This window comes from Pelobates fuscus, chromosome 5 (assembly GCF_036172605.1).
Source record: "Pelobates fuscus isolate aPelFus1 chromosome 5, aPelFus1.pri, whole genome shotgun sequence".
Lineage (NCBI taxonomy): Eukaryota > Metazoa > Chordata > Amphibia > Anura > Pelobatidae > Pelobates > Pelobates fuscus.
Genome location: NC_086321.1, coordinates 62,247,392 through 62,272,391, shown reverse-complemented (window position 1 = coordinate 62,272,391; position 25,000 = coordinate 62,247,392). Strand labels below are relative to the sequence as shown.

General features: G+C 38.6%; 1 protein-coding gene across 13 annotated transcripts in view; it reads left to right on the top strand.

The window, feature by feature from the left end:
* The window catches only part of TCF4 (transcription factor 4), a 322,114-nt gene that overhangs the window by 94,353 nt on the left and 202,761 nt on the right, over positions 1-25,000 (top strand). For all 13 annotated transcript variants that reach the window (XM_063453921.1, XM_063453916.1, XM_063453918.1 and 10 more), the window contains one exon: positions 8,520-8,622. In XM_063453921.1, the coding sequence (XP_063309991.1) occupies positions 8,520-8,622 (103 nt within the window). The remainder of the gene's footprint in view (positions 1-8,519; positions 8,623-25,000) is intronic.

Genomic DNA, 25,000 nt, shown 5'->3' with positions numbered 1-25,000 from the left:
ACTTTTATCTTTCATTTACCTCCATTTCATTTACTTCCATCCTAACATGCAAGCCCTGTGTTTCTACACTCCTTCTCAGTAGTCTCATCTAAAACGTGGCTATACTCATCCTTAGTGTCTTTCTAAACACCCCACTGTTTCACATATTCCAGAGTCTTCCCAATACGTCACATTCACTCGAAATATCTCGCCTTCAACTTTTTCAACATTGCTCCCCCCCTGTGTCTCATCCTCATTCCCAATCCCTCAATGAATAGAGCATAGCAGTCTTTGATAAGTAGAGGAAATTGTTCCCAAATTGGAAAGGCTATCCACCTTTTTTTAGTTTTACTATTCATATTGAAACAGATCCATTGGATCAAATACAATTTTCAATGCACTATAAATGTGCTTTGGACCTGGAGGATGTGTAGGACCATATCATGGGTCAGTATTGTAAAACTGCAACCATCATCACTGTACTGTTATTTCTATGCTTCACTATAAGAACTTCTACCCGGAATTGCTCTTATTACATATTTTTCGATTAGCACATGCATTGTAACTGTAATGTCGATATACCGTATCTGTCCACATATAGTTTACCTGTGTAGCACACCTGGCTCACTCTGATTAAGGGATGTTAAAATGGAATTATTTTGCAATCACACCTGGCTATTTGTAGCTACACAGGAACCTCACTCAGCTGTTGACTAGAAACAGATTTAGTCCCACATTTTTACTCATCTGACTAACATTATTTTGACTAGACTCCAAGACATTGCGTAGGGTTTGCATGGCACAGTCTGCGTTTATTTCTTGGTATTGTACTAAAGGGGATTTTAGTCCTGTAAACAGTTGTGAAGAAAAAAAAGCAACAAACTCTTAAGTTACTGAACATATGTGCCTGTTTTCATTCAATTTATGTCAACTTCAGGCAGAAAATTACATTCATTACAACAGTGGAATGCACCACAAAGGAAACTATTCGAAATCCTGTTTGGATTCACAATTCGTCTCACCATAAATAAAATTCTAAATGCTCAGAGTTTATCGGTAATAGAATGCCAGGCAGTGCAGAATGTCTTGTATAAACTCATACCAGCGATCAGTGTTATGCTAGTAATGAAAATTACAAAAATTGTGGCCTTATTTATTCCTAAAGAAATATGAAATAATTTGCTCATGTTGAATGTGTGCCTGTGCTGTTCTTTCTTTCACTCACTATATCTTATTTTTGTACAGTTGATTGTGCAGTTTTTTGTTGTTGTTTTTTGTTTATTACTGCTTTGATTTGTTTTGTAACCTCTTTGACTGTGTGTGTATGGTGTCTGACGATGTAAGTTGTAGGGCAACATCAGCTGGGTTATATTAATAATTACCATATATGGTTAGTGGTCACGATAATGGATAACGAGGACAAGTGTTATAATATTAATATAAGTATCAGGTTTTTAGAAAGAATTCGTAAACTGTTTGTGGAAGTCAATAATTGCCTTCTGTGGCTTTTCATATATGTATACTGATGTCTTGTGTGGTTAAATTTAACACAACCCATTTTGTAGCTGTTAGTTATACATGGTTACGTTTTCTTATATTGCTATAGTTATACCTTAGACTTCCATTACTTCTGATTATTTTTACAAACAGATTACTCTATTGTGGGAGTTAAAGCATACCTGCGAAAGATCTTTTGTCTGCTTAAGATGAAGATTGAACTGAGCACATACAAGATTATTCACTAAAGCAAGATTTCATAGTGAATTCAAAATTAATTTGAAATTTAAGGCCAAAGTAGCTGAAATTAAACCATGGCATAATTTTTCCAGTTAGGCTATTATGACCTTTACTTTGAAATCTACCTTGAATTCTCACTTCAATATATAACCCCGATAACCTTACATTTCAAATTCATTGCAATACACACTCCAAAGAGTCATTGTGGTTAGTCAACATGGTATTAGAACCTTGTAAGTAGAGTTATTCTTGTAAGTAAGAAGTAAAATCGATATCATTTGATTGCACAGATAGCTTTTAGAAAAACTGACCTATCTAGCTAGCTCATATGGGATTTGGGTAAACAGTCTATCAAGAACCACAATTTCCAATGTTGTGAACTCTGCATAGCAAAGAGTATTGGCTGGTTAGAGCAGTGATAACATCACTGCCTTAAAACCAGGAAAGCCAGCGTCATAACACTGTCATTCCACCTCACCAGGAAGTGTCCATAGACACCAAAGCAGGGCCGGACTGGGGATACGAAGCAGCCCTGGAAAAAAATCTATGCCAGCCCCATAAGTCATTGTGCTATGTAGGGTGTATATATATATATGCAATTAAAATAGTTGGCTGCACTCTCGGATTTCCTTAAAACTGAACTTTTATTGAAATATTTAAAAGAAGATCAACTTTCATCCCCTCTTGTGGACTTTCATCAGGATCATGATGAAAGTTCACAAGAGGGACTGAAACGTTGATCTTCTCTTAAATATTTCAATAAAATTAAGTTTTATATATATACATACACCCTACATAGCACAATGATTTATGGGGCTGGCACATTTTTTTTTCCACGGATTTTGATACATTTCTTCTTCTAATTCAAAATATTAGTTCTTTCAGGGTAATTAAATTATACAGTAAAGCATAAGCACATGCAGACACAGACAATCTTACTGATACACACAAATAGGCTCATTGACAGACAATCTCAATGACACACACATACAAGGTTACTGGCACACACACAAATTTTGTACATACAAACTCTAATACACACACAAGCTTACTACAGACAAGCTCACTGTCGAACACACACGCTCACTACAGACAAGTTCACTGATGCGCACACACTCTCCCTACAGACAAGCCCATTGACACACACATGCTCCCTACAGAAGAGCTCACAAACACACAGATTCACTACAGACAAGCTCACTGACACACACAAGCCCACTAGCAGGCGCACACACACAGAGGCTCCCTCACTAGCAGATGCGCGCGCACACACACATACACACAGATGCTCGCTCGCTCACTCACTAGCAGATGCAGACACACAAAGGCAGACAGTCACTGACACCGAGGCAAACATCCATACATACAGAGACAGGCAGACAGTCACTGGCACCGAGGCAAACATCCACACATACAGATACAGGCAGACAGTCACACACACAGGCAGACCATCACACACACAGGCAGACCATCACACACACAGGCCGACAGTCACAATCACGCAGACAGTCACACGCAGACAGTCACACACACGCAGACAGTCACACACTCAGACAGTCACACAGAGGCAGTCACACAGAGGCAGTCACACACACACGCAGACAGTCACACACACACACACACAGACAGTCACACAGAGACAGTCACACAGAGACAGTCACACAGACAGTCACACACACAGACAGTCACACTCACAGGCAGTCACACACACACAGTCACACACACAGTCACACACACACACAGTCACACACACAGGCAGACAGTTACACACACAGTCACACACACAGGCAGACAGTCACACACACAGTCACACACACAGGCAGACAGTCAAACAGGCAGTCACACACACACAGGCAGACAGTCACACACACACAGTCACACAGGCAGTCACACACGCACAGGCAGACAGTCACACACACAATCACACACACAGTCAGACAGTCACACACACACACACAGTCACTCACACAGGCATACAGTCACACACACAGTCACTTACACAGGCAGACAGTCACACACACACAGACAGTCACACTCACAGGCAGTCACACACACACACAGTCACACACACAGTCACACACACACAGTCACACACACAGGCAGACAGTCACACACACAGTCACACACAGTCACACACACAGGCAGACAGTCACACACACAGTCACACACACAGGCAGACAGTCAAACAGGAAGTCACACACACACAGGCAGACAGTCACACACACACAGTCACTCACACAGGCAGACAGTCACACAGGCAGTCACACACGCACAGGCAGACAGTCACACACACAATCACACACACAGTCAGACAGTCACACACACACACAGTCACTCACACAGGCATACAGTCACACACACAGTCACTTACACAGGCAGACAGTCACACACACACACAGGCAGTCACACACACAAAGTCACTAACACAGGCAGACAGTCACACACACAGTCACACACACAGGCAGACAGTCACAAAAACACACACACACAGGCAGACAGTCACACACACAGGCAGACAGTCACACACACAGTCACAAAAACACACACAAACAGGCAGACAGTCACACACACAGTTGCAAAATCACACACACCCAGGCAGACAGTCACACACTCACAGGCAGTCACACACTCACAGGCAGTCACACACTCACAGGCAGTCACACACTGACCTGCTTCTTACCTCCACATCCCTTGGAGCTCCTGGAGGCTGGTTGTTGAGGAAGCAGGGACTCCTTCCTGCTTCCCATGCTGGAGTCAGCCAGGCCCCCGCCGCACGCTAAGCTCCGCCCGCGCCGCATGCTAAGCTCCACCCGCGCTGCAATTTTTTTTTATTTTTTCTAATGATCCTGGCCGGCCATGTGTGAGCTGTGCCGGCCGCCTGGCGCCCCCTGCTCCCATGGGACCCTGTGCGGCTGCACAGCTCACACATGGCCGGCATCTCAGGAGCCTGATCACTGAATGGGGCTGTCAGCCCAGCCCCAGGTGCCGCGGCCCACCGGGAAATTTCCCGGTATCCTGGTGGGCCAGTCCGGCCCTGCACCAAAGCACCTAATGACATCTACCTACCTCAATTTATCATAGGTTGCAAGCTTGTTTGAACAGGGCCTTCTTCACGTTTAGAGTTCCCTTTGTCTCTAACATTCATACATTGTCCAAATTACGTTTTAGATATTGCGCTTCACATTTGGTTAATTATTTGAAATTAATCTTTAATGTAAAGCACCATTTCCCTGTAAAGTTTAGGGATAGACACAGAAGCAGCATCTAATTATGACTTTGATAATTAAAAAAGTGCTAATGTCCCCCGGCATGCCCTGGGGTTCTTGTAGCACTTGGGTAGGTCCAGTTTACATCTCTGCTTTTTATTGTGTTTTTAAATTTCCTTCAAAAAGTCTTATTAAATGTAGTGCATGTAAAACGTTTATAGTTTGTTAACAGTTTGTATAGTAGCTTTCTACATTGGACTTTATCAGAATAAGTAAAGTCAACGCGCTAGTGAAAAATTATTCATGAATTATTAATATTTAAAAGCTGACTCTTTCCTTTTTAACTCATTATATAAATAGTTTATTTCAAATATGAAAAGATACACAATACATTATAAAGTATATACATATAAAAAGTATGTGTATATGTATCATATCTCTGAGCTTTGCAGCATGCTCAGTAAACTTTTCCCAGAGCAGGAAGTAACTCTGCCAATTGTGATGCTCCCTTGAAGGTGAATAGAAATTAAAGATTCCCTTTATATATTTCTAAGGCATTGCTATGTATAAATCATTGCACTGCAGTGCTTTATGAGTATTGTAGTTCAGTAGTCAGGTTTATACTGAATATTGACCCTCAGAAACCTTCCCTGCGCAGTCTGATGACATCTCACACCTACCTAGGTTGGGAAAGAGGCAAAGAAAGGTATTACATTTGAAGCAAAACTATGTATCTCTTTTCAAAAATCCACCCAGCATAAATAACTGTAATCTAGCCTTTGCATGTGCCTGGAGCATATTTGCAGTTTAACCAGAAAAGTGTCTATAAAGGATAAGTTTGTGTGCGGGGTTTTTTTTATTTTTGCTTTTGTATCCTCCCTCTTGTGGATCAGACCAATACTGCAGGTGTTATTCTATAATTTAGGTCAAAAAAGCATTAAACAATCGTCAACCACTCAAAACAAACAAAAATATGTTGACATTATCTGCACAGTAAAACACAAATGCCACTAAATTTAAAAAAATAACCACTAAACTTTCAAATAACATTTGCTTTTTTATTATAGGAACTGGCCATTTCAAGGAATTTTTACAGACCTACGATTTAGAACTTGCATAGCTTTTACACACGAGCTAAACTCACTTAGGGCTATAAGTTAAAATATGCATTGTCAGGAATTCCAAGTGAATTTCGAATATCATGTCAGCTGTATTTTCAGTGTAGATAGGTCTAAAATTGGAAATTCTATCTGAATTCACGCATTCAACTCATTCATTCTTTACTGAAGAATTCTGGGTATGCAAAAATTATAAAAAATTATAATTTCATATCTGAGATTTATCGTCATGTTAACCGCAGCCAATAAGCTGCTAATAATGTTTAAGTGATCATTATCCCATCATGATGGCACTTTTACTATTATCAGGCCTATGAAAAGGGCCCTATATATTATGTTAAACAAGTACATTTCAGTGTTCACCATTCTTCCGAAGAGGATTTATCTGCATTTTTATTAAACCATCAAACACGGACAGGGTTATTCAGTAATGTGATAGTTCAAAGAGAATTCAAAGTGAATTTCAAACTTATGGCCAAAGTACTAGAACTGGAAGCATAGATGACTTAGACATTTTTTCCAGTTTGGGTATTATAACCCTAAATTTTTAGATTTACTTTGAACCCTGTTAATGAATTCAACATATAAAATGACTTGCAAAGAACACTTGTATAGCAATTAACCATTACCCCCAAAAAAGTTAAATATAATGTTTTTGGCCATGAGCAGAATGAACACCACAACCACCTAACCTAACTTAATGGCATGCACTAATTCATGGTCCCTTGTTAAACCATAAAAAAATTCCTGTAACTATAACATAGCAAAAACACATGCAATACCTGAAATGTAAATTTTGGAATTTTCTTAAACAAACATAATTTGATGTCCATAGTAAGATAATGACACCTACAGCATCATCATCATACTAAGACAGGCATACCACTCCAGATGTTTTGGACTACACCTCCCATGATGCTTTGCCAGCATTATGGGTGTACGAGTATTATGGGGGATGTAGTCCACAACATTTGGAGTGCCGTAGGTTGTCTAATCCTGTACTAAGATAATATAACCTGCAGCATCACCAACTCATTTTGATGTAACCTTCAGCCTTGATGATGTAATCAAAAACCCGATGAAGGCACCATTTTTTACTTTATTTTTTCAATTTTATTACTGGTCCGTCATTCTTAACATAGCAAGACTAATGAGTTAATCACCAGTTAGTCCTGGTTTCAAAGCAATGGAATGTTCTGACTTTGACACCAGCAGTTAAACATATGTGAATCTTTGGATTGAGAACACTTTGATAATGCGCGTTACAGGCCGCAGGTTAGAAAATATTAATCAGTCACTAATTACTTAAATTCTGAACCCTGAAAGTGCTTTTACTTAAATGAACTCTATATTGTTAGAAAGAAATACATACGTTTTTAATTTTTACTTTGAGATTATTGGGCCCTCCACAATGCATTAAAAAAAAGTTACCTGTAATCCAGTGGTGAGAGGGTTTCTTCAACACAGCTCTGCTTTGCCTCTGGGAGATTAACACTAGTGATGATCTCCAAATGAATCTAGTGCTTCTCAAAGAGAAGCATTGGGGGGCAGGGTCTGATTGACAGTAAAGAGTACCCGTTTCTCTGGCATTTTTATAACTGAAGCGATTTAGGAGTTTTGAATGGTCCTTTAAAGGTGCACGCCAAACGACTTATTGCAATGGTTATGGTGCAAAGAGTCAAGTCCTCCAGTTTTTCTTAGACCTGTCTTTTTTTTTTAAATGGATTGAGGACAAGGGGGGAGCCCAATCCCTCTGGTGGGGTCATCATAATGAGGAATTCATTGTACAAAATGTATGTGCTGTGCATGCATTGCGGGGAGAAGCATTGAGAACTGGGGTGAATGCTGAAAACTGAGATAGGTGGATTCACTGATGCCAAAGGACCCTTTCCGAGCCACTAAGTTTATTGATTAGCCATCACTGTACTAAACAACCGATAGGCAGAAGGATTGAAATAAAATCACTGGCACTATGTTAAGTCTTAGCTACTACAACAGGGAATGCATCCAGGTTGTGTTAATGTCCAGTTGTTGGTGCATGGCCCTTGTCATCCCTTTGTTAGGTAAACCTGCTAGACTGAGAACCATGTAGAGTGCCAACATATGGGCAGGAATGCCTTGAAATAGCCTTGCATGGTTTCACATGCATCTAATGGCACATGTTTGCTGGGCTATGTTAGGACTTTACTCTGATGTTGTCATACGAATTTAAATGAAATATTAATAGATTATAAATTAAATGGCAAATTATAATATGCTTTGTGTGTGTTTATTTTTTTTTACTTTCAAGATATATTGTGTGTCTTTGATTAGACCTACCTCTGTGATTATTCACCAGTCCTGCATGTGCATGCTTATTGATGCTGTGTTGTACAGTAGTAGATTGTAAAAAATGTTTTCTGTATTGTTTGTGATTGCTGTACATAGCTCTAACCTCTGTGTTAATGATCTAACCATAACCATTGTGTTTTCTTAACAGAATTATGGGGAAGGAACCCATTATGAACATATGACAAGCAGGGATCTGAGTTCCCACTCTCACGACAATCTTTCTCCGCCATTCGTCAACTCAAGAATACAAAGTAAGACAGTGTGATATGTGTCATTGTTGGTACCTGCAAGAATACCTCCCAACATTAGGAGTGATCAAAGAGGGAGAAGGGGTAGGCCCAAGCGGTGTCCCACAAACCTGCAGGCCTGCCAAGAAAAGGGGCAGGTATGCCCAGTAGGGGGCATATTAGCCTGGCGTGATTGCATGCCACAATATGGGTTGCCCATACACAGGACATTCTGAATCACTCTGACCATGAGCTGAGTGCTCTATTAAAACAAGTTCCCTCACATTCCCAGATATAGGACACCAGGAAACACACACAAGACGATGGGACAGGACCCCGGAAACTGGACTGTGCTGTCAAACCCAACATTGTAAAGTAGCATGCAACAAGTCTAGAAGCCTTAAGCAAAATATTTTAGGCAGTATGCATACAAGTCAACTCAAGAGCAATGTTCTAAACGTAGAGCAGTTACCATGGAAACCAATGGAATACTGTTTGCTTCACATTTTGAACCTTGCTCTAGAATTGCCGTGTATACATAATATACACTTATCATCATATACTGCGTTTACACATATTTACTTATGAAGTAGGGAAATATGTTGGGATCTAAAGTGTTTTTGGTTTTTTTGTTTTTGCTTTAGCTTGTGTAACTCAAAAACAGATCATGCCCCTACAAATTAACGTGTGGTGGATGTTAGTGTGACCTTGGCTCCAGTCCAGGAATAGGCAACCTTTGACACTTCAGATGTTGTGTACTACATCTCCCATGATGCTGTGCCAGCTTTATGGCTGTTAGAGGATTATGGGAGATGTAGTCCACAGCATCTGGAGTGCCACTGTTCCATTTACTTGTGAACAGTGGTTTGGTTTTGATATCATGTAATAATAGGTAGCTGTACTGGATCACAAACTGAGTCTTGGTGGGAGAGAATTTTCTAATGACTTCAGTCATGTGGGGGGTAGTTCATTCTTCATATTAGCATATGTGATACCTCTGCATACCTTTTCAGATACACAAGGCTCGTCTTGCTGAGACCAGTTGGGTAGGAACATATTAAAATAACGGCAAAATAAACATTCTTTAACACATCTTATGTTTCTTGCCTTATCTGGCCTAGAATTTGTCAATTTACTATAATTCCTTTTGTTACACCACAAATATTGTCTGTTATAATCCGAGTTACTGTGACTCCTGCTGAAGGTAGATGATGTAATGATTATAAATGGGAACGGACACTTTGAATTTACATAATTAAATAAAACATTCAAAATCACATATATGTAAGTGTTAACCTTTCTTACATGAGATTACATTATAATCCAGTTTATACAAGGCAAAGTCAGGGCAAACACCGAGAAGAGGAGAATGGAAACGTTGTGAAATGTCTTTGATTTTTCTCCATGCTGACTGCCAGCCAATAGACAGAGTTTATAACAATGATTGACATGAAAGATGGGAGGTGCCCAGTTGCAAGATAAAGATATGTGGATTTCTACAATGAATTTAGACTTTCATATATCGCAAATACACCTTTTTTTTTTTTTAATTAGAAACAGAATTAGAAATCCCAAGAAGTACCAGTTCTTCTTTAAACAGGGAATTATTGTGAATTGGAAACTAAATTGCAAAATTTAGGCCCCATGTAGTTGAAAAAACAGAATGTTTCCAATACATCTATTTTTGCCTATAATTTGGAATTTAGGTTACAGTTTACTTGAATTCACTGTTTCATGAATAAACTAGTATAAGAGTATTTAACATTTCGCACTATTTTTGGCAATGGATAATGGGACATTGGGATAAAATAGAGGGATAGAGGGATTTGGGACCAAAATAGGGACTGTCCTTCCTAAATAGGGACATTTGAGAGGTATGTAAATATTGCAGCTGCAGGAAGGATACTGTTACTGCTGCGGCCGGTGGTCTTCGTAACTGGAGATTGGCTGAGCAGATGTGACACCAATATTTTTCATTCATTCAGTGCAGCATCCAGTTGTATTTATTTACTACAATTATTTCATAGTAAAATGTGTCTTAAAATAGACTCATTGTTTGTAGTGATGTGATTGCTGACAATAGATTACACTATGCTAATGAGATTGTCTAAACCGAACTGAAAATAAAGTGACTGTTGCAATTTGTTTCTTTAGGTATCTGCGATATAATTTATTTGTCATTTTTACTGTAACATGTGGCTGTATTAAATTGCAAAGTGTTAAACATTTTACAAATGCACTATGTACTACTTTCTAGTATGCATACTGGTAACACCTGCAAGGATGCAATATGGGACATAATATTATACTTAATTGAATTGGTCTCTGGTGTAGGCTAGACCTGCAGCCATGTCTTTACACAGTGCTGAACACTGCATCCTTTGCATGCTAGGCATTTGTGGGATGTAACACTGGGAATAGTAGGAGTGCAGTAATCAAAGTGTCCTTGCTGCAGCTGCCATATTTACATACCTCCCAAGCGTCCCTATTTAGGAGAGCCAGTCCCTCTTTTTTAATCCCAATGTCCATTTTTTTCCAGGAGCTCCATATTATTGGTGTGTCTGAGTCTATAACAGAGGTGCACAGCAATAATACTACCATTAATGTGTCTTTAAACTACAATAAATGTGTAGTAAATAGGATACATTGTTATTGTCATAAACTACAATTTAATCATAAAAATTGTCATTAGTAAGTCACCTAAAATTACTCAGAAGACGTCCAGCCCTGGCAACACCCCATCCACACCTCTAAAATTGTGTCCCTCTTTGTCCATTTGAAATGTTGGGAGGACTACATTCAATACTGCAATATTGCAGGATTACATCTAAAAGTTAAAATATAATTGTATGTATATTTTTGTAATAATGTGTTTGGCTAAGTCTGTGTTTGCATGCTCTGTAGAAAGAAATGGTCAAAAACTGTTAGAAACCGTCACTAGAGTGTGGAGTGGGAAATTGGATCTGGAAACAGATTTAACCACCAAGATGCCGAATAGATGTGCTGTCAACTCCACACTGAACTGGTAAACAAGTTTACCAAAGCAATTAATGTCTGAATGTTTCCATATAAAATCATTAAATGTGCAAAAAAATGCTTGTGCAAAATGCCACATTCTAAAAGTGATCTAATCATAGTTTAAGAATTCTGTCCAATATTGGAAACATCTCCAAACACTTTGTAGGTTTACCAAACACCTTGACCCATGGACTTTGCTGTTATCTTGAGCAACTGAAGGCCTTTTGAAAGCAGTAAATAAGCGTTTGTCCAATTGCCCACCATTGGTCTCTGATACGTTTTGTAGCAAAATGCTACAATGACAATATTCTGCTTACAGGGAAACTATGTATCTTTTATTGACTTATTCAATAATGTGTTGCTTTTCTATTAAGATATGGATTTTACCTATAACCTTCTCTGCCTCGCTCATTTCTCCTTAAGTATTTCTCCATCTTCTCTCTCCCCTCTTTTTTTCTCTTATACTGAAAAAATATATATATTATATGTTCTCTACTCATGTTCACAACATTTGAAAATGTAATATACTGGTCTAAACAGTGTTACGTCCATATAAAACACAAAAATATATACCGTATTTATTCGAGTATAACGCGCACACGTGTATAACGCGCACCCCTAATTTTCGATTAAAAATCGGTATAAAATTTTATACCGATTTTTAATCTAAAATTAGGGTGCTTGTTATACTCGAATAAATAATACCGACCGCCGGGCTCATTACAAGCCCGGCGGTCCTGGGGGGGTGGGCAGCAAGCGTTTACTCACCTCCGTGCAGCTCCTCCAGCTTCCCAGTGTAAATCTCGCGAGACCCGCGGCCAGCTCTGACGACGTCAGAGCGTCAGAGCTGGCCGCGGGTCTCGCGAGATTTACACTGGGAAGCTGGAGGAGCTGCACGGAGGTGAGTAAACGCTTGCTGCCCACCCCCCCAGGACCGCCGGGCTTGTAATGAGCCCGGCGGTCCTGGAAGGTATATTTATTCGAGTATAACGCGCACCCTTAATTTTAAATTAAAAATCGGTTAAAAAAAATGCGCGTTATACTCGAATAAATACGGTAACCAGTATATATACACAACATATGACACCCACCTAAAACAGTGTGTCCTCTATACACCAACAAACACAAATAAACAACCAAAAGAATAGGTGGAATGTGAATAAGAGACGTAGATATCCCGTAAAAATAGGAAAATAATACCACCTTAATATATAGCCAGATATCTAAAAAAAAGAATAAATTTGACATAGGGCAATATTGTAAGGGATCACTTCACCCACTAGATATAAATTGCACTCACAAGAATCTAGATATTTTTCAAGCCCATCACAATTTGTAGAGATGAATTCCTCATCTGGCAAAATGTAGTCAAGCTTGTAGCAAAAAACAGAAAGCAAAAAATAGTGCAGATTGTAGATATAAAATGACACAATGTATTAGATTGCACTTACAAAATCATGGGTAAAAACCTGCATATGTCCGCAAACAGCGGATGTGGATAGAGTAAATGAGACCAGGATCGGTGTAAAAACAAATAGAGTCCCAAGACAAGAAACCAGAATCTCTGTGGTGTAAATGTCGACGTGTTTTGCAAAAGTAGACTTCTTCAGAGATGTATACTCCTTCCCCCTCAGCCTCCATTTAAATACTGTAGATAATCTTCCAATGTGATCCAGCTGGTGGCAACGAGGGTATAGCGTGTGTTCCATGCTGGAACGCTCCATAATTTTCAGTGTTCAATGTCATCATTTCCGGTTTATGCGTCTATGGGCGGATGGTATATGCGTTCCACCTTGGGACGCAAGTTTCGTCATGTGGACTAGGGAGAAGGAGTAAACAATCTACCCATATAGAAAGCTTTCCATCAAATGTATTTATCAGTGTTAGGTCTATAACATTTTTTTAAGAATAATTCTGAAAACATTTTAAAAAAATATATTACAATTACAGAAATAAATTTTTCTAGATTATTTTTTTTACACTACAATATCGCATTGCTATCATCCTAGGTATGCATATTTGGATTAATTGTGTCCTTTGTTTCTTGCACACAAAGGTCACATTAACATCTTTATACATACTTTTCAGGAACAAAGACAAAAATTCTGAAGGTCATTCCTTATGCATCTTTCCCTTTTGAGGTTATTTATAAATTTCAATTCTAGGACATGTTTCTAGAAGTGGATCAATCAGCCTGGAACAGGACTGTTCCCCTTTTAAAACTTTCCACCACAATTGCATATTATAAATAATGCTTCCATATACCGTATTTATTGGCGTATAACACGCACAGGCGTATAACACGCACCTCATTTTCAGAAGGAAATTCCAGGAAATTTCCCCCCCTCCCATAGTATTCCCCCCATCCCCCTCATCCCATAGTGTTCTCCACCCTTTCCATAGTATTCTCCACCCACTCCCATAGTATTCTCCACCCCCTCTCATAGTGTTCCCCCCCCCCTTTCCATAGTATTCTCCCCACCCTCCCATAGTGTTCCCCCCCTCATCCCATAGTGTTCCCCCCCTTTCCATAGTATTCTCCCCCCCCTCCCATAGTATTATCCACCCCCTCCCATAGTGTTCCCCCCCTCATCCCATAGTGTTCCCCCCCTTTCCATAGTATTCTTCCCGCCCCTCCCATAGTATTCTCCACCCCCTCCCATAGTGTTCCCCCCTCTTCCCATAGTGTTCTCCCCCCCTTTCCATAGTATTCTTCCCCCCCTCCCATAGTGTTCTCCACCCCCTCCCATAGTGTTCCCCTCCCATAGTGTCTCCCCCCTCCCATAGTGTCCCCTAGTGCACTTTCCCTCTGTCTTGTCCCATATTTACTTACCTGTCTTGAAGCATGGGCCGGCTTCACAGCGCGCACCGCGGTACTGGAACTTCAATTTCAGGTTCCAGCTTCCGGTGGGACTGAAAGGAAGTGTGCACACAATAGTGTGCACACTTCCTTTCAGTCCCGCCGGAAACCGGAACCTGAAATTGAAGTTCCAGTACCGCGGTGCGCGCTGAACACCGGCCCAAGCTTCAAGACAGGTAAGTAAATATGTGTTATCGGCGTATAACACGCACCCATCATTTTCCCCCTATTTTCAGGGAGAAAAAGTGCGTGTTATACGCCGATAAATACGGTACTCTTTAACACTCTTACGCTAGACTTTCTTACTTACACTATGTCAAAATTTCAAACATCTTACCCATCAATAGATTCTTGATGGTGAAAGATGGTGTTGACTGAGGATACTGTCAGATCATTCACCATGGTGATGTATTGAACACTACTGGTGCTGTTAATTGTGTCAGTTCAGTGATCTCATGGGTAGTGATGCTATAATGGTCCATGAATAAAATGTTTATGGAGGACTCATCATGCTGCCCTTCTCTTGGCTTCACTGCCCTGCCGGTATATTTCAAGCTCTACATGCTGTGATTTGTAAACACTGGTATAAGCGAAGGATTATTTCTACAACCTTGACATAGATTTTCCAAACGACTGAGAGATGTTGGGTAACTACGTCATACCCTGGAAGTCAAGATGACAGGCCTCCTGCAGTAATTAGCTCACCCTGCCATTTAAAGTGTAATTTATCTTTAACTCTTCACTGCCTTGCATTGCTTATCCCTATGCACTAAGTTGGTTTACGGATCGCTTACAGGTGTCTATGGTCAAATTCCACTAACTGAGAGTTGTCAGTGAATTCTTCATCTGAAGTTGTATAGATTTTTGAGCACCAAATCTACACCATATGTGTGAGCTACTGGGACACAAAAATGCACTATACGGTCAAAAGTATTTGGACACTCCTACTAGTTATTAAGTTCTGGTGTTTTACCTCACCCAACATGGACAGACATCCCAGCCCATGATATCCCCATAGACAAGCACTGGTAATACAAGGGTCATCCTGAAGTTCTCATCTATACCTACAATGGGGGGCCCACCTGAGAAGAGTCAGACTGCAGAAGTGCTCTTTCCATGGTCCTAGTGTCCACCTCACAGCTGTGCTACACTAGTACAGTTACATGGTCTCCCAGGATGTGAGACTCAAGGGAACTAAACCACGAAGGAGGATAGGAACCTGAAAGCGTGACTGTCCCACTGAAAGAAAGACTCTTAGAGGCCCTGCTAGCTCTCCATCCCTGTATTTTCTTGAGTCACCTTTCTACATGTGGACACTTGGGCTCAAAAATGTTCTCCATCACTGCACTACACCCTACAGGCTAAGGATAATAGAATACAGTTAGATCTATGCCTGAAATCCATGTTTGCAGCCCAATAAGTGAACATTGATAGCTTGCTAACATCCCATCTCCCCATTGGCAATTTACAGCTTACCAACGCCAAGTTCCAAAGTGATAGCACCCTGTTATCTGCCGGCTGCACTGCTACTAACATCAATACAGGCACTTTCTATTACATCTGTCACTGTGATGCACACAGCATTATACAGCTTGATGGAGCAGACTGAGACATGACCACTGCCCAACCCCCGCTTTACACATGGGATTATTTACTAAACGGCAGTTATGGAGAATTGACAAGGGAATTAGGCCAAAGTAATCATACTGGAAAAATTCTCCAACTCGGCTATAAACCAGGTTCGGCTTCTTTAGCCTACATTTTTTTATTTTCTTGTCATTTCAACACATTTCCTGTCTAAGTGAAAATGCTGCTTAAAAGGAAAACGATATATTAAATATGTTTTCATTCTACTCCAGGTCAGCTGATCTCTCTATTAACTTGTAGAATGCTTCAATATATATTTACTAGCTGGAGAAGTCAAAAAACTCTGATAGCACTGGATTTATGCAATAGTGCAGATTGTTTACAAGTCGGCATAACCAAGTAGTTCCTGAAAATAAAAAAATCTAAACTCTGGCTGGAGAAAATCCATAAAATTGATACTTTCTTCCTACAGAAATGCACCATGTTAAGTGCTAGTGCTTTTCAAGTGGCACTACCGCTATTTATTTCCTTGTTGAATAAAGGTCTCGAAAATATTTTGTCTAACTTAACTATGCTATAACTAAATGTAATTACCAAATTCAGTTTATCACTCTGAAAGTGGCTATCCTAGAATTTAATAACAATGTTTTTATACCCTCGGTAATGATTGTTCTTATTATTCAATTATAATTAAATAAAACAAAATCAACTGTGGATAGAAAATTGTGATGAACATGATTTCTGAGTAGCTCACTAAGTATTTCACTATGCAGGACAAAATAAAATCTTTATGGAACTCCCTGACGATGCTGATTGCTCATTGTGCCAAACAAAGAAAAAGGGTAGCAAAAAAGATTAATTCAACAAAACGAGTTCAAAAATGCCAAATATTTAAAAAATGCTTTGTAAGATATATCCAGGTTTCGAAGCACTTTAGCAAGTATCTAAGTAATTAATCTGATTTTATTTGTCATAACAATGCTTTCAAGTCCTTCTTAATTATTAATTTTATCTACACCATATGTGTGACTGAAACACAAGCAAATGTGCATAGTGATATTGTGTTTGATATTTATCACCCCTCCAATAACAGAACAGGTCCCAAAATCGACATCCTGAGAATTAGAATGGCGGTGGGAGGAGTTAAAGGTGGTAGACCCAATCAGAATGTGGGTGGGTCCACCCAACTTACTAGCAGTCCAATCTGTCAAGACTGCCTGCCAATCAAGCAAGCCAGCCCACTGAGGGTGTATTAATGCAGGGAGTACTGTTTCAGTGCTCTCTGCATAGTCCTAGTGCCCTGGGTGTAGCATGAGCACATATAAATGATATGCTCGTGCTGCGCTTTTTGGGCGCTGTTTTCTGGTATCCCAAAAATCAGGTCTTCAGGGAACAAAAACATAAAATATAGTGTAATATTGTTATAGTCTTTTCAATCGCCCAACACTTCAAGGTTACACTCACAGATTGGTTGTCAAAAGTAAGCCTTCAGGTTGCTTCCCCTCTGATTAGGGGTGTATGTCCCACTGTTGGTGATAGCTTACTTTTTACAACCAATCTGTGAGTGTAACCTTGAAGTGTTGGGCGATTTAAAAGGCTATAATAATATTACAATATGTTGCATTTTATGTTTATGTTTTAGTGATACAAGCTGGATCCCTGTCCTATTTGCATTTCATAATATCTTGTATATAGTTACCAATTTTGGGAGGTAACTTAAAGGGAAGCAAGTATCCAAAAGTTAAGTTAACTTTATATTTCCACGGGTGAATAGGTGGAAGTTGTATATTGTACTTCAGGGACCAAGGCCAGCATGGGAAGAAAGGACTATAAAATAGGAACTGTCCTGCCAAAATCAGGACAATTGGGAAGACTATAAAGGGGAGTTTATTCACTAAATAGTTATTTGGGGCTTGACAACTGAGATGCTAAATTATGGCAAATAGATATGAATAAAGACAATATCCAATTCTGCAAAACTGGACATTTTTTTAAACTCATCTCTTTTGCTTTAGTTGTGCAAATCAGTTGTCATCTACCTGCAAATCTATTAGAGAATAAACACCCTTGTACAGACATTGCAACTGAAAGAAGATACACTAAGTTTTATAAATATCTTATAAATAACCAGCTCTTCCTACTGTCGCTGTGAAAACGTTATTGGTGGAATTTACTTTGCTCACATCTTCTTCTTTCCTAATTGATAGCCTTTTGAAAGTGTTGTAAATTATAGTGTTTAGAACAAGTATTCCTTTTTTTACTCTGCGCTAGAGTTTTTTTTTTTTCTCTTTAAAGTTTTTTTCTTTACAAAAAGGTTATTTTTTCCCCTTCCATCTTCAAGTATGAAAGTACGGTTCATGCAAATTACATTCTCATATCTACTTCATCTAATTTAACCATTTTTGGGATGTTTTGACTGAAAATATTGTTCTGCTTTTACGGCAAGATCTGTCACTTTGACGTTTTCTAGTTAGATCAAATTGTAATGAAAAGCTATCTGCAAGGTGTGTTCAAATTTAACTCAAACTCAAACACAACATAAAGGTTGTGGACACTCTAAGCACCATACACAAAAACAAGTCCTGCATTCACACTCCCACTACCCCTGGGCAGCAGCAAGACCATAGCACACATCAGCCCCAATACATACAATAAAATACAAAGTAAAAAAGAGTTACATGTGCACTAGCCCAAATCCCTATGCATATTTAAATAAATACAGTGCCTTTTCAAATGGTTTGGCAAAAACCAGAGGGACATCCTGGCACCCAGTGCCTACCAATTCTGTCTTCTTGATACATATCCATAAACCTACAGATAGTTCAAAATATATTATTATTATTATTATTATTATTATTATTATTGGTATTTATATAGCGCCAACTTATTCCACAGCGCTTTACAATAAAAGGGGAATTTACCAAATGAGACAATGACAAAATGTAACAGGAACAATCGCTAGTTGAGGGCCCTGCTCAAACAAGCTTACAGTCTAGAGGAGGTGGGGTATAAAAACACAATAGGAAGGTTATTGAGAGAGACAGCAAATAGACATGGTGGGAAAGTAGCAGAACTGGAGGTGAGAATGGAGTGTGGCCCTATAGGAGAGAGCGAGAGGAAGGTTTGAGAGATAGAAGTTACTCTTGGAGGCCATAAGCATTCCTGAAAAGATGGGTTTTGAGGGACTTCTTAAAGGATTGAAGACTAGGGGAGAGTCTGACAGGAGTAGGCAGGCTGTTCCAAAGGAGAAGTCTTGCAGGCGTGAATGAGCAGTAAGGGTGCAAACAGCGGATAGGAGAAGGTCACCAGCAGAGCAGAGAGACCGAGAGGGAGCATACCTATAAATCAGTGAAGAAATGTAAGAGGGGTTAGAGTTGGTTAGGGCTTTATAGGTAAGGGTTAGTATTTTGAATTTATACCTGTAGGGTACAGGAAGCCAGTGTAAGGATTGACAGAGGGGTGAGATGTTAAAGGAGCGAAAGGAGAGAAAATCAGCCTGGCAGCAGCATTCACCATAGATTTTAGGGGGCAGTATGGCTTCTATATAGCAAAATATACCATGGCCCTGCTTTTGAATTATATTGTAATTTAAATATACTTGAAAAGCTTTCATATTTTTCTTCCACATTTATGGTCTGATGGAGGAGATGCTGTTTTTGGAATAGTGTTAGTGAGCTTACCGTTCTCCCAGGTATTTCATGCTTTGAAAATCTATAAAGTTGCTGCATTTTTATACTTAGGGATTATACTCAAGGATTATAGGATCCTTCATGGTTTTAATCCTCAATTCAACAATCAGGTATTTACATTGGAACTAAATTAAGCACATCCATGCATAGTCTCAATTCTTGGATCGACCAGACGTTCTTGTAATGCCAAGGGTTCAATTTTTACCTTACAGAAGGACAGTTCAACATGGGACTAGCATCCCTGAGAACCATTGCTCTAAAGATTTGCGTGTGAATTAAACTATAACTTGGTTCACTAATTTCCTGATTTTCATTTTTTTTTTTGCTTGTTTCAATAAATATTTTCCTTTATCACATGGTGTTGGACACAAATTGTGAATATTTCAAGCCACTCCATTCATCCTGTAGAGAAGCAAATAGATGTATTAAACTTGATGTGAAAGGGCTTTTTAGCAATAAGGAAAGATAAAAAAGACAAATGTGTAACTAAAGGTCAATAAAAGTATTCATAAATTTTTTATTGGAATTATAATGGCTTCCTACGGATGTGTACTCTAGAGATATTTTCTCTTGAACTATGATCTGTTTTCCATACTGACATATTTATTTGGAGAGAGATAGAAACAAGCCACACTACCTAGTTCGGTTGAAGTACCCAGTCATTATCATCCATGGAGTAAACATTACCTGTGGTCACGCAATTAAATCTCAAAATTATATGGGAATGGGGAAGAGATTTGAATTCCACTCTCACTTTTGATCGTCGACTAGAAATAAACTCGACTGTACTTTTCAAATTTCAGTTGAAGGAGCCCAAAGCAGACATCTGCTTTTTTGTTATTTAACTTTTCTTTCTTCTGAGCTAGAATGAAGAACTTTAGCGATGCAGATATGTAGATTTCATCCCCGTAGATGAGCTAAGCAGGAATCATAGACGAGGCTGATCTCCATTCAAAAGAAAAAATGGACAGACTATGGTGTTTATATCTGAGAGTTTTTAGATAAAGATCATTTAGAACTGGAAAAGGGATTAACACACAGAAACTCTTCTGAATGCCTGTTTTGATTGATCAAAGATGTCTTTTCTTTTTTCCTTCTTCATCTCTTTTTTTCTTTTTTAACCCTCCATAACAATAGCTCCAAGAATCCACGCATGGCTGAGCATGTTATATTGTTAGATTGTATTCTGACACAGCTGTAACCTTGTGTTCAACGTATTATAATACAGAGATCAAAAACTCTAATTTACAAGGCAATCTTGGTACACTACAGGGATAAGCCCACCAGGCATAAAAATAAATGAACATTTAATATCGTATCGCATTTAAAAATATATATACATGTAATTTAGAATTTAACGTTAGCAATAAGAAAAAAATATATAAATCCTGTGGTTCATAAAAATCTCTTCTTACCAGCCCAATACCACCTGTTATACGCAGAGTATTATAAGCAAAATAATGTGTTCTTGAATATGGAAAAGAGATGCATTTTTTGCCCGAGTTGGGGGCCTCTGCTCTCATCTGCTCATGCCAAGTACAAAGTGTCCTTTAGTTCTCTTTGAATTCCTTATGGTCTATACTTGTAAACTCTAACCATTTGTGTTTTTTTTTTACAATTACCAAGTACAACCCAAAATGATCCTTTTCAGGCTATAAAGGTATGGTGTCTAAATTAATAATGTACAGAGTTGCTGGCAGAGACATAGTGTGGCATACAGATTTATTTTTTACTTCTGGACATTCATATAGAATTTAGGTATTATGTTGATATAAAGAATACCAAAATGTCCTTAGCTTGACGCATAATATATAATGTGTTCAAGATAAAAAAACAGATATATTAGAAAGTAATACAGAAAACACATTTTCTTAATGACTTACATTCGTATGGTTTGCTCAAGACTGGAATGAGGGGTTATATCAAGCACCATGGTCACTTTCAAGCATGGGGTCTATATGTGCAAAACAGGGCTGCCTACCCCACGTACATAGTCAGCATTGTTTGAGGCAGTACCTGCTAGATGCCTTTGCATTCCAAACACAAATTGCAAGGGTTTTACTTATTTAGAGTGCCAGATATTGAATTAAATGTTCTGGAATCTGTCAGACTCTTACTATACTATGCTATATAAATTTATACATAAATAAGTATTGTATAAATGAAACAAATAGAAATAACTGGTTGGTTTATAATACTTCAGTTGTATATTTGTAGATATGAGGTGCAAGATGTCACAGTATACTGGACTGCTAAAATTGCTTTGTAGTAGCTCTTTGAATTTAGTTATGCTGGATATTTTTTTTTAATTTAACTAAAAACAGGATGCAAGTAAATGCTAAGAAAGGTAAACAACTCTAAAAGTGCCGTTTGGCAGGTCCTCACATCGTTCTCATGCTGGTTTTAACTCATTTTGTGCCATTCCAGAGCAAACCTTAAACGATTTGCACAGCAAACTGATCCCACCAAAAAGGACCGTCCAGATCCAAAATGCAGGCCAGCTTAAGTGGCGCAAGGGATACAGCAACCGCAGCTGATCATTTCAGCCTTCTTAGATCTTGTCAGTTTTATATTAATATTCTTTTTTTTTTTTTTTTTTAAATATGTATTTTGTTTCATAAGCCCACCCTTTCTTCCCCTCTGGCCCAACTTGCTGTGTTTTCAATTTTACTCAAAAATACAACTTTGCATGATGTCATGAGTTACATTGGTCGGAGTTCTGCTGTAAGTAAATGTCTTGTACATATGTCCGTTCCCCTATCCTGCCCATTTTCCTCTTTTTGGAATATTAGTATGATTGGGACCCTAGCACCAAATCTGTACTGCCTTACCTTGAATACCAGTCGATACAGCATGCATTGTCAATGGATCCTCTTGACATTCAAACACAGGGACTTAAATCCCTTTTCCCTTGCTCCCAGGTTCTTGGTTTTCCCTAATACTAGTTTGTGTTGAGTTCTATATTACAAGCACTTGGAGCTGTCCTACTTGTGTACATCGGTGTAATAATTGTAGTCAACTTTCCAACTGATGTTGTATTGTTCACTCTTCTTATTCATTCTTTTTATAAAAAATTATAAAGATTTTGTTCTTAATTCTATAATAACATATAAACTGCAACTGCCAGTACCTCTGCAGCTCAGCAGTGCTATAGAAAGTGAAATTAGCATCATGTATAGCTGAGCCACTTCCTGGTTATGAGACCTTATTGCAGAAGCTACAAAGATTTGGGTGTTGCAGTAAATGCAAGAACTTCAAATCTGCGTAATGATTATTGTATTATTCATTTATTGATTGTGTATATATTTTTAAATAAACAATTTAAAAAAAGAAGAGGTCAACTAGCCAGGGGTAAAATAACTAAACCTGCATGCTTATTGGAGTAAATCCTGATTAATCATTGGTGGCTAACTGTCTTTGAGACCAATTTTCATGTCTTGTTATCTATGACTCTATTAAAAATCAATCCTCTACATTGATACTTTAAATGATGTATAAAATATATTCGGTAGGTATGCATATTAAGTTTAAAATCAGAAGTTTTTGAATTTTGTAATAGACAAAATATTATGCAAATTGATAGTATTATGTAGGATATGTAAATAATTGTCTCAATGAAGTTAGATATGTGTTGGGAAGGCCTCATCCTCAGTCATGTCTCTTAGAATAAAAAGTGCCTCTATCTATGCATTTAAAATGTTGGGATGTGTAAGACAGGGCAAGTGCAAAGAACATAGGACTTATGCCAACACCATTAGGACCAGGGGTGGGCAAACGGGGTATGTTCAGGGTGCATGCACCCAAGTTCCCCACCAATGAATATAGAGTTATTCTGTTTGCACCTCTTATGCATTCACCTCCCATACATCCACCCAACTTGCTTGCAAAAAGCATGCATGTCTGTAATGTGAACCCACCCTGTCTCTTTCACCAAGCCCTCATTCCCACAGCCATCTAGTCACCAACTAACCCACCCACATAGCTCCCTGCACCCAACAATGTACATGTATCCACCAAATCAGGACAATTCCCCTATCCACCCACCAACCATTTCCTAACTATGCTATGCACAAACTCCCTAATTCACATTATATACAGAGCCTCATACACACATTATATGCAGGCACGTATGCACAAATCACATATACAGTCGCATCCACGGTTAAAAAGAAACCTTTAGGCTGATTTAGGATGTTGGGAATAGAAAGTGTGTTCCACCAACATCTGCGGTGTTATGGCTAAGCATCATTAATATTGATCACGTTTCTCTATATTTTTAAAGGATTATGTTTCCTTTGATGCTCTTGAGTGTGAAAAGAAGTTCGATATTTAAAAGAATTCAGCATATAATAAGATATGGTAAGGGAAGATCATTTTAATATGTACTATACAGCAATTAGAATTCCTTCACCATGGTGAGGGTGATACTATGCTCATCCATGTTTAGGACAAAATTCTGTGAGGGTTGGAGGCAGAACTGCTGCCAGTGAAATGCCCCAATGCATGAATGCAAACTTTAACCATTGCCATGATTTTGAGATCAGAGCATATAGAAAGATGTCTCTGGCTGTAGTGAAATATTAAAGAATTGACAAATATGAGCTTTGCAACTCATCTCAACTATATAATGTAACGAGTAATGTTTATCATTTGGCTTCACAGTGGAAATTGTCCGGTGGAGGTGTGTCAGAGGTCTGAGCCACCAGAACCATACTCTGATATTTTTTGACCAAATCATATAACCAAAACCTCATATTTATTTATATATATACCAGGACCCTTATTCTAATAAGTTATCTTTTTTTCCTTGGGTAATAAAACAACATGTATTCCTAAATCACGATGGGCATGTAAGGAGGATTCACTACCAGTAATATATCCCAAAATTCCAACACACCTTATGGATAATATTTTAGTTTGGAAGACCACTGACTCCAGCAGTTAACTAGGATTTTTTTTTTTTTTGGCATCTACAAAAGTCAGTCCTTGATTAATATAAAAGGTATATCTAACACCTCATGTAGATCTAAACACAAGGCCTTCTTTTATTATAAATTATAATAAATAAATGTAAATATATTGGGATAAAAACTTTTTTTCTTAGTTTTGTTAATATCCTGTAGGACACCTGAAGGTCAGGATCATTGGAATAATTGTAATTGCACAATCACCATGCTACATTCATATTTTTAGCATTATGTGATTAAAGTGCATTTGGTTCTAAAGCTGTTGTTATTTGCTAATTTCA